The sequence below is a fragment of the Scaptodrosophila lebanonensis genome, unplaced genomic scaffold (assembly GCF_003285725.1).
Source record: "Scaptodrosophila lebanonensis strain 11010-0011.00,11010-0021.00 unplaced genomic scaffold, SlebRS2 tig00001418-arrow-arrow-pilon, whole genome shotgun sequence".
NCBI lineage: Eukaryota > Metazoa > Arthropoda > Insecta > Diptera > Drosophilidae > Scaptodrosophila > Scaptodrosophila lebanonensis.
In genome coordinates, this window is record NW_022060744.1 from 649846 (window position 1) to 661931 (window position 12086).

Genomic DNA, 12086 nt, shown 5'->3' on the forward strand with positions numbered 1-12086 from the left:
TCTTGTGTGCGACAATTTGATGGGCCTGTCAGCAATATGTCTAATAAGAATACTTATAGTATAACAACAGTTACGATTCTACTTGTTGATAAGAATTATAAAAAGTAGCAGCAATTATTCCAATTATGGAAAGTAATTATGGAAAGAAAGAAAGTTAATCAACACACACTAAGCCTCCAACGGAAGCAAGAATTTTAAGTTTTTATTACTTGTATTATCAGGAAATGCCGGCAAAACTGGTCTAAAACCAAACTTAAAAGAAGAGCTTAATTAAGCTTAAGATGATTAACCAGTCTCCCGAACTAAACAATATTCCAATTACTGCTTCAGTCCATAGATTCGATCCATTAATGTTGTTTTGGTTTTGCTGAAGCATGCGATTTATAAATAATCCTAACAAATGAATATTCTACTACTTATGTGAAGATGATTTCTTTAATACGAGTATCGTCTACAAGTACTCTTAAAACATGCAGAACATCAGTCTTGGATTACAGATGAAGTAAAAACCTTTGCCACACATTTGATAAATTTGACAAGTACGCTTTGATTATAGTGTCACTTGAATTATATTTGTTTAGAGACATTGTTCCGCAGCTTGCTTGTGGATCTTGAAACAAGTGCTTTAATTATTAATAATATTCCTTTCTACTTGTATTTCAAATAAGTGATTTTTAATAAAACATTTAATTTCGTATTTTTCTGAGTACAGCAACAACGTTTACTGCATACGTCAGGTTATACTTAGTATAGCTTGTACAACTGTGTTATTGGACTTGATTGCAGTGCACCTAACGAGTATAGTATGCATGTCTTTGGTTCCTCTTCTCACAAAAAAGCTCAACTAATGTCTAACATTTAAAAGTTCTAGCGAACAGCCATAAATGAGAAAGCGGATGTGATTTGGATCGATAAGGAGGCACCTTTTGAGAGTTGTATTGAACGCATCATAGGCAGCTGTTAAACAACTTTCACTTCAACCAGTCACATTGACATCGAAAAAACATTGAAAAATATAATTCAAACAACGAGAAAGGCAAATTGTCCACAAATTTTCTCAATAGACGACGAGCTAAGGATTGAAAATGGCCGCAAACTTTGTGCAGAAGCGCCTGCAGTTCGATGAAGATGTGGAAGATGATGGGCAGCTGGAGGAGAATCAAGAGAATGTGGATCCAACACGGTTCAAGAAAGAAGGAGCCCTCGATGGCGGAAGCTCAGTTTTGTCTCCGATGGCGGTGCTATCACAGAATTTGCAAGTTGCCCATCTAGAGGGAGGCAAACTACCCCTGCAGGACATGCGTGGTGCCAAGGGGCGCCAATCGCTCAAGCAGAAACCATCTTCGTCCAATCATGATAACCGAAATGCCATGAAGATGAGGAACGAACAGCCCGAGAACAATTTACCAAATGATGTGGATGAGCCCGATGATAACTCTCCAAAATTATTGCGGAACGAACTTTCGCGTTCCCGTCGCTGCCTCAACTTTGCCAAAAAAGCAGAGCAGCAGGGGCCGGATAAGTTGTCCAATACCCTGAAGAGGCCCCTGCCCATGGACAATGCCGACATAATGAACGCTCTTGCCCGTGACACTCATGCCAACGGGCCCGCTTTGATTGGAGACTTGAGCAAGCCTTGTGCCTTGCCCGTGCTTCAGAAGGATGTGCGGCATCGGGATTTGAAGACCATTTCCTCTGAAACTTTGGCGCACCTGTTGCGCGGCCAATTCAAAAAGCAAATAGGCAGCTATCGCATCATCGACTGCCGCTATCCGTACGAGTACGAAGGCGGCCACATTGAGGGCGCTCAGAATCTCTACACACAGGAGCTCATTAGGAAAGCGTTTCCAGTTTTGAACAAGACTCGCAGTCCCAAGCGGGAGCTACGCAATATTTTTATATTCCACTGTGAGTTCTCCTCGGAGCGTGGTCCAAAACTGATGCGTTTCTTGCGCACCAGCGATCGCACCCAGCACGCACACAGCTATCCACATTTGGATTACCCCGAAATCTATTTACTCCACAATGGCTACAAGGAGTTCTTCGAGCAGCATTCCGAGCTCTGCACTCCTTCCAACTATATACCAATGCTGGCGCCTGCACACAACGAGGAGATGCGCCATTTTCGTGCCAAGACCAAAGCCCAACAGACTCCGTCCACAGATCAGAACCACAGCAGCAGAAGAAAATCCTGGAGGGCAATGAATCTCGATAATACTGGCGGCAACAACAACGGGAGTGCACCCAAAAAACCACGCTCGCGTTTGCCCTTTGCGGAGATGTAGGAAATCAAGTACGACATATGTGCGTGCAGCACACAGCATACAACTATACATACTATATGTTCAATTTACAAAATTCGATTTAAGTTTTAAGTGTTTAGAAAAACTTGAACATTTCTAGTTTCTAGAAGACAGAACAGTTTAGCTTTTGGTTTGGTTGCGTTAATTACAATTCCTTATTGAGTTCTGTTAATCTTCGACCGGAAGGGGAGAATCATTTAACCACTTCTCCTGTCTGGAAAATTGCCAAAATTGAAATGTTAAGTTACGTTAATGTTTAAGTTAAAGCCATCAATGTACAACACCTAGAGACAACACCTGTAAACTGTGACTGTATTTGATTAGTTTAATGTGAAATACGTTTTTTTTTATGGAATAAAAACTGTAATCCGCTGTGACTGTTTGCGTCTTAAACATCTGGTAGCCAAAACTATTTCAGAAACATAGCAGGGAACAGCGCCAGAGCAGAATAATGGTATCCGCAATAAAAGATAGTTAAGAGTTAAGTTAAGAGCGCCTTTTTAAATAAGTATATTGATATTTTTCTTAAGAAAAGGAGCTCTCTGATCTCTTGAGTGTGTGTTGTGCTTCCACAATTCGTTAGCCTTTATAAAACGAAATAAAACCTAAGCCAAAAAATGTCTACTGCGTTCGACGCATTTGGAAATGCGTTTGGTATTTTTTGACTGATAATTATATGAATTAAATTCTCCAGAGTAGCTTTCTCTTTACATAAAAATAATGTATTTCATTGAATTGTCAATTAAATTTTAAGCGAATAATGTTCACAGCCGAGTTCGAGCGAAAGCGATTTTTAAATCACCTGGGAATTGTATTTTAGCTCGGAGCGAATGTGTCAGATATATTTGAAGTAATTCCAGAATTGACATTTTGGAGAGTCCAAACCATGCGGCCTACGCATGTATTAGTAAGCCCTGCAGGCAAAACACCGAACATATTACAACAATTTAGTTTAAAAGCCGAGTCGATGGCCAAGGTAGCTAGCACTAGCACTGTCTATGCATAGCAACTAATGTATGTAAATAAATGAATAATTTGCACTAAATGAATGCAATGCATTCTGTATTTTCTGATGCTTGAGAGTATGTGATAATAAAAATCTTGTAGGTGTTTGAACACTTAAAGCAACCAGAGCTGTTCTGGGATGTTCTTTATTGTGTTTTCTCTCATTCTTGACGTACCTTATATTCCAGCACATTTGTTCTTATGTTGTGTTTAACTGTCGCAATCACAGTCAAAAGCGATGGCAGTGAAGAAATGGCCAGGTTGGAGCACTAAAATGGAATAGAGTCATAATCAGACTCCAAGTGTCACAAGCTTCAGCCCAGGGACAATTTTCAAAGACTCTCAACGAGCACGCATATGCACTTTAACAAAAACAACAAACAGCAGACAAATGAACTCCAAGCGCTGAGATGGAGAGCTGGTTAATATGAAAATTGCGCTGGCTGTTAACCTTTTTGCAGATTTTAGCTGAGAGTTCAGTAAATGCAGCCACAGTTGAGGCCCAGCTCGAGGCAGCGGCACTGGCAGAGGCAGAGGCAGAGGCGAAGGCCTGCGAATAGCAACAGCCTCAGCGCAGTCACAACCTCATTTCTGTTGTTGTTGTTGTTGCTATTGTCGCTGTTGTTGTTTATGCTGATTTCGTATCATCAGAGATTTCAGCTTGATGGCCCTCTGTATATATATGTATGTGTATGTTTATGTGATTGTTTGTGTATGTGTGTGTGCGCTGCACTTTGAAATGCAAGCTGGCAAGCCAGCAGGCCGGCCTACAATATTAGAGAAAGAGAGTGAGAGAGAGAGTAGGGGCTGTGGTGTATGGCAAGCCAAAAGCGTAGCATACATTTCAGCGCTGTTGCGTTGCTGATTATATGCGCTATATTGCTCCCAGGACATCATAGGCAAAGCAAAGTAAATGCAAGCCAAGCACAAAACTGAGTCTTCACACACAAACATGCCTGATCTAGATAGTGGTAGCAGAGCAGACAGACCAGACCATCTAAATGAATTACTTGTAGTTCTAAGAAAATCCACAAAATGAGTTTTGCATCACAAGGTTAAATAGCTGAGGAGGAACATTCCAGAATATAACATACGCGACTCTAAAACTAATGAGAGATTACAAATAGGAGACGGCACCCCCATTGTAAACCCCCTATAGACCATAATGGTTTAGAATGGAAATAACGTAAACTGCTGGCCGCTGTTTCATTAGCATATTCTAAGAATGTTAAAAACTAAGTACTAAAAACATACAAAACAGCTTGACTCTAAACTGCGCCAAGTTTTTGCAAAAGGCAGTGCTTATAAAGCACATTTCAATGTACAAGTATAAACGGGTATATACAAAATGCTAATGCCACAACATTTTTATTATCAGCTAAACCCAACCAAATTCTAGACTCGAATAAAGCATTTCAAGTAGCTTTATTGTCTAAATACAAAATATACAACAAGAATGTCACCAAGGAGATTTCTCATCATTGTTCCCTTTTCTGCACTTTCTACATTGTACCCCATCATCGTATTTCATATAGTATATGTATAGTAGAAGAAGAAGAGCTATGAAGGACATGGGACCTATGGAAATCGGGAAGTTCCGCAGACATGAAATGAATCAGTTCGGAGTTGAAAATCGCACATCTCGCTAGCAAGGCAGTCATGGCTGGATTCGCTCGACAGTATCCTGAGCCGCAGTCGCGTCGTTGACAGGCGCGGTGCCGCAAAATGTTGACAACCTGTATGTGTATGTGTGTTTGTTGGTTTCAGTTCAGTATAAGTGCATGCGGGCGTGTGTTTGTCTGTACAAGTATGTGGTACGAGTACGAGTATGTGTGTATAATGGATAGGGGCTCGCGGTCTTGCGATTTTTAAACGAACGCTCGCTCGCTTGTATTATTTTTAGCCAACGGCGTGTAAATCATTTTGTATGCATTAAATCGTCTTCCTTGCTGCAACGGCAATGGCAGCGGCAGCCACGCCCCTAAGCTCAGACCAAACCTTGGCGCCCACGAGTCGCCCAGACCTCTGACTCCCGCACGAGCTTTGCTTTGTTGTTGCTCACTCGCTCCCACTTCCGCTCCCGCTCCCGCTCTACATGTATGTGTGAGTATGTGTTAGTGGGCGTGTGTGCACTGCTATTTGTTTTGTTTTTAATATTTTTCCCTTTTGCCTTTGAGCTCACAAAGGCCAAAGAAATGCGCTGCACGTGACTGCCAGAGACCTCCACACATTCCAATGTCCCCTCACACATACACACACACACACACGCACACACAAACACATAGATAAAAACGGAAAGCATGTGCTTGTGTGTGGGTGTGCCTGTGTATGTGTGTGTGTGTGTGTTAGTGTGTCTGGGCAACTGATTTTTAAGTTTCGACGCTCGCTCATGTATCCAAATTGCTTGCCAAGTGAAATTAGACACGCATGTGTGGAGCCACAACAGCAATGGCAGCAACAACAACAGCAACATGGAGGGAAGCGAAGGAGCTCAGGTTCAGGGTAAGAGGTGAACCGAACCGAACCGAACCAAAGGTAAAACAATATGGTGCTGGTAATTTCATTAACTGAAATAACAAAACATTACCTCCAGTTACATTAAGCATTTACCTCTCTCTCTCTCTCTCTCTCTCTCTCTCTCTCTCTCTGTGTGTGTGTGCATGTGTATGCGTGCATGCTAGTGGCAAACGAGCAACATGAAAGCAAAACGAATACGTGTTGATCTAAATAACAAAGAAAAAATGAAGAATATGACTACATACCTATACATACAAGTATGTACATATGTGCCATTAGGTATGTACGAGCATATACTACACATAGTGTATGTACGTATGTACACATATGGGTTTGCAACACGAAGCACATGCTTCATTTAGCTTTACAGCTAACCATCCATTAAGTGCCCCCTCTGATGTGCTGAGATCTTATCTCCGCCCTTCAAATCCTAGCCCATCGAAATTATGGTATGTTTCCAAGCAACCTCTTGTTTGTGTCCGCATCTTTTTTCAAGCCAATTATCTAGACTTTGAGCTGCACTTCGGTAATAGTATGGATTTGCCAATTTGTTCCATGGGAGATTTGGTTAGAATCGCAGAAGATAATAATTTTTCGTAATTTTTCTAACAAAATAACAAATTTTTTCTTTCAAAAGTAACTATATTTTATATTTTAATTTCAATTTAGTTTACTGAATTTTTTATATTTTTATATATATATTCGAAGAGTAAAAGTAAGGAATAGCTATAGTGTTATGAATATCATTTTATCTCCAACAGAAATTTTGAAAATCAAATGCTAGAAGTTCAACACTTCTAAGTCATTTTTGTGGGCTTTTAAGACCCATGCTATCGATACTGGAGTCGCTTTCTGGACACTAGTCGCTTTCTTGCGTTTAATTTCCCATTCCTGAGAGATTTTATTTAAAGTTACAAATGTTTCAAAGTACTTTTAGATCTGATTTTTGAAAATTAAGACGCATGCGTAATAATTACGAAAAATTATGAAAAACTGCCCTCCAATGACTGCCGATCCAGCACTTACATATGCATGGACACTTCCTCTAGCAATTTTACAATTTTATTAATTTTTCGCAACAAAAACAACAATAAGAGCGACAACAAATAGTCAACCATTTGCTCGGTCTCGACTTGCCGTCAACTTTGCTGCTAATTTGTCTCTGAGGAAATCAGCTGTGGACTGGCTGGAAAACTTTTTTATGGTTGTTTCGAAATATGTTTTTGGGGCAAGTAGAGTCCCTCCACCTATGTGTAATTGGGTCCGGCCCTTTGCCTGACAATTAAAACGGCGGTTTGCGGGCTCGAGGGTCGGCGTCGCATAACGTTCCATATGGCCAACTAATATTAAAAATTAAGTGCACTTTCGGGTGGCCACAGACAAAGCACAGGGAGGCATAATTTTTAAGCAGGGCGGTGGTGGGCGGTCGCAGCTTATTGGATGACACGGTACATCCAGAAGTCATTCAAAGTAATGCCAAATAAAAAATTAAAAAAAAACAACATAGAAAACAAACAGCAAAAACTTGTCAACAAAGAGGCGCAAAAAGAAATGTAAACAGTGAGCATTTCCTAAATAAAGCCATAAATATCTTGGCTTAACACGGCAGTAAAACCATCTCGATTACGATAAACTCATTAGTGAGGACACAGCCCGAGCAACGTGGCTAGCATTCCGAAGAAATCTTCGGGTAGGAGGCGGGTCAATAAATTAATCAATTTTTAATAAAGCTTAGTTTGTAAAATATTAATTCCATTTGTGAAAAGCAACAAAAATAAACTTGGTTGTGCCAATCATTCCTGTGGCAGCTATGAAAGATATTTCACCGATGTGGATAATACTTCCGATTGTTGAGTGGTACAATAAAAAATCCATCCATAATTTGGTAAAGATATATTTATATTTATAAACAAAAAAGATATTAGTACAAATCTTGATTCCTAAACCAATTCTTCCTACGACAACTAAATGACATAACTATACAAAATTCATAAATGCAAGATTTCCTCAAAATATGTAAACCACCGAAAATTGTATCCTACTCAGAGTGATTGTTCGGTGATGCGATATCTATCTAAAATAATGAGGCTGTACAAGTTTGTAATAAACTTATTCTGCGAATGGATGGGATAACTTGAAGAATAATGCTAACCATTTGACTCTTGGAAACTAGTTCTGCTAGGTCTGTGTTGTACTCGTATATTATCTATTGGGACTGTGTTAAAAGCATTGTTAGGTTTGTCTCTGGTGCCTCTGGGCTTCCCGCTCCTCAACGCCATCAGCAATATTTACGCACAATGTATGGAGGAGGACCCTTTAAAAACTAAGTTTGCTGCTCAGGAGTTTTGTACGCCGAAACGAACGAAGTGGTCCCAAATTTTCAATGAGAGTAAAGATAAATAAATTTTAAGCAGTTGTTCTCTGCCTCATTTACGCATAATACATACAGTCGATGCATAAGTATTTATGTATTGCCCCTTACCTTGATAATACTGATGGGGCTAACATTTTCTATTGCACATTTTAACCAGAGATCCCTTATTCCTAATTTAAGTTAATGTTATACGAGCATTATAAGAATAATAATAATAATAACAATAAAATCGCAATGAAGCAGTTTCTACTCTATTCGCACATAATTATGCAGGTTTTCCTGCAAATGGCGAATCGTACATGCACAGGAATGTAGGATTATGTGCGAGTATGTATGTATGTATATAGAAATATATATGTTGGCGTTGCTTCTTTTGTTGTTGTTGTTGTTGTTGTTGGGAGGCTGTTGGTGCCTCAATGTTAATTTATTTATTTATTAATTTTGATGGCGTTGCAGTTTTTGTTAATTACATGAAAATTGCCTCAAGTTTTTGCACAGGCAAATGCGTGGAACCTAGTGATGTGCGCGTGACAGCAAATATCTTTTTGTCACACTCACGAAATTAACTTTTAGATAACTTTTACATGCATTTCGAATTTTATGTGACAACAAACTAATTTCAATCTAACGAGCTGGCTTTTTACGAGATAACATTCAAATCATTATTTGTTGAAATTTTTCTTTCATTTTCTGTGTATTTAATATTTATTTATGAAAAGCTTCTCTGCGCTGAAAAGTCTAAGCTAAACTAGGTTTCTAAATAAAGCTAAATTAGCTAAATATGTGTAATATTACATTACAGCGAATATACAATCTAGAATCTCTATAGTAACAAGAGATAAGAAAAGACAAAATAAAGTCTTTTATGTAATGTACAAGTATATTGGATCCTTTTAACATTATATTTATTGATTAGGACGGGTAGGGGGCTTAAAGAAGCAAACTAATGTTGCGGTTGGGGTAGTAGCTGAGAAGAAATTTAGTGGTATTCTATCCATGCTAGTAAAATGTTTGGGAAACTTGTTGAATGCATTTATGGAACTGTAGAAGCAAAGTAGGATGAGTTCGCTGTACTATTTATAGCTTCAATTGAAGACAGGGAATCGGAGCAAATGCAAAACTTTTTGGCGTGGAAAGTTATCAAAAACTATAAATTTTTGGCAGATTTTGATTCAGATTCAGCAACATTTGTATAAATTCGCACAACGACTTATCGAGTTTGTAGACTTTTCGAAAGTTTGCCAATCGTAAAGACTCACCATGTTTGTCATTCACGATCACGCACAGGTCTGGTTAAGAAATTACCAGCTGTTTGCGTGCATGTACTTATGTGAGTGGGTGTTTGGGTGTGTGAGAGGCAGAGGCCACAGAATAACCGGACACACGCAAATGGCATTTCCATGCTGTAGCCATTGTTGCTGCTGCTGCTGTTGTTGTTGTCGCCTCAATATACATTCAACTGGCGTTGGCATTCAAATTGTTTCGGCTTAAAATTTTTGCTGTCCACACAGAATTGTGTGCCACCCATTGTACAAGTGTGAGTGTGTGTCGAATCAATTTAAATTTATATACTATATAAATACATATATGTATGTGTATACCCACATATGTATAGTATACGCATGTATTGGTGTTTGTGTGAAAGTATGTATACGTGTCTGGAGTATCCACATGAATATTTTAATGTACGGGTAGTTTATTTATGAAAAAACGTTTATACTTGTACATAAAACTTCCAGACGGGCAGCTAAGCACACACACACTCACACACACTCACATACACATACATACACACAAACACTTACTTTCAAACAAAGAGGCATTCAGATTGTGAAGCACTTGCAGCTGTTGTTTTTGGTTTCTTCCTTCCTCATATTTGTTTTTGTTTTTACTTATGCTTTAGTTACCCGTAAATAACATGAATAAATGACCAACGGGGAGACTGGGGCTCTCTCTACAAACAAATTCGCACATGCAGACAACTAAGGAGCTCTCTTAGCCAGCATTATGAAAAACTCTGATGCCAACACCCCATTCATTATAAGTGAGAACTTAATATATGGGTGCTCATGAAATGGGAATATAGCTTGATTTAATGGAATCGGTATCGCTCTTTTTTCTATCTGCTGGACGCAAGACCCGCGCCCTCACCTCGGTTAGTGCTTAACTACAATATTATCCTTAAAGATGAAGTCCTTACATCTTTCAGATTGTGTCGGTCGTGTCTATTGCTAGTACGTAAGTGAGCTAAAGAGCTAGCCTATCAATGCTCTATAAATATTTTGCTTTCAAGCCACTGGTTCATGACTCACACTACAAGTATATCCATTTATATGAGATAGGTTAATGGTTTGTGTATTGTATTGTAGACCTCAACTATTACCACCCTTTGTATATCCAACTCTGTAGCCTAAGTTCGCCGTCTAACCCAAAAATTTAACTTTCAAGGTGCTCGAAACTAATTATGTTGTTTGTATGATTACTTGTTATCAAAGGTCGACTTTCACCTCGCCGAACCAATGTCATAGCAAATTTGCGTAGATTTGTCGCCACATTTTGCATAAAGATGATAACTTAATGAAGAGTATTTCAGTTCGAACTTTCTTTCATATCGACGTTAATTCAATAACTCGCCAATCTATTTACATCAGCAGTGGACACGTAGTGGTTTCTGTTGTAATGCATCCGATTTTAAAGTTCGTCCCCACCGCTGGATCCAACAATTTCGAAAGAAACATTATACATATATGTACATATGTATACATATTTCTTATTCAGGCAAATCTTTTGGTTTTAATTAATTACCCTTTTGCGTTTGTTTCGTTTCATTTTGGAAGCCTTCAGCTGAGCTGTCATGGCCTCCATTTTACATACATATGTACTATGTAGTGGTTGTTGTTGTTGTTGTACCTGGTCGACCTTGTCTCTGGCAAAATATCCATGCATGAGCACCAGCTCGAGCCCATAAGTGAGCTGAAACATAACACTTATGTATCTTGAGCACCTCTACCATTAGTCCCGCAGTGGGTAACAACTCGGCACTTCAATTTGCAACACAAACAAACGCATGTAGTTGTGCCTGTGCTATTCGGTGTTCCCTTGCCCCAGACCCTTTTATTCGCATGTTCTCAGGTTTAGTTGTGTGGGTGGGTATGGATGTGGGTCTGGGTCTGGGTGTGGGTGTGGGTGTGGGTGTCGGTGAACGGTTGGGTGTATGTTGTGTGTTGTGTGGCGTGTTGAGTGCCTAATAAAATCATAAAATAGCAGGTGTTTAGCGCACCACATAACACCCAAAAGGACAACATACACCCTTCACCTGCACCCGACCTCACACACACACACACACACACACACACACACACACATACATTCATATGTACGTGTACCCTTCATAATGGCCGCCCAGCGTCAAATTTTATATTATTAATAACCCTTTTTCTAAATGAAATTTTGTGGCAAACATTTCGCTTGTCATTTTGCCAGGAAACGAACGACATGTATGTCGGCGACGGAGCCGGCGACAGCGCCTTTGTTCTACAGAGGGGGGTGGAGGTCGGTGCTTAGAGGAGTACATTGTTAGTTGCTGTTGCTACAGTTGCCACCGCCCTCTTATCGCATTCGCTCTGTCTTCATATGTCGTTTAAAGCCAGCTGCCCCCGAACAAGGGCCTCTGATAGGGCAGGGCAGTGGCATGGGGGGGTAATGGCGGTGCTGCTTTGATTCGTTTCGTTGTGTGAGTGGCACCATTTTTCGTGTCGAGTGGATATACAAATGTATCTACATATACTTATATGCTTATACATACTTACACACAACCGGGTGTGTGCGAGTGTGTGTGTGTCTGTGGCATGTCATACATATTTCGTTCGTTTGTTAATTGAAAAATG

The 12086-nt window shown here is 39.7% G+C and overlaps 1 protein-coding gene across 1 annotated transcript; it reads left to right on the forward strand.

Moving 5' to 3' along the window:
• The first annotated feature begins 1006 nt into the window (after positions 1–1006).
• LOC115633217 (cdc25-like protein phosphatase twine) lies at positions 1007–2608 on the forward strand. Its single transcript, XM_030530604.1, has one exon. It carries the CDS (start codon positions 1086–1088, stop codon positions 2283–2285), a length of 1200 nt encoding a protein of 399 aa, XP_030386464.1. The 5' UTR covers positions 1007–1085; the 3' UTR covers positions 2286–2608.
• The last annotated feature ends 9478 nt before the right edge of the window (positions 2609–12086 follow it).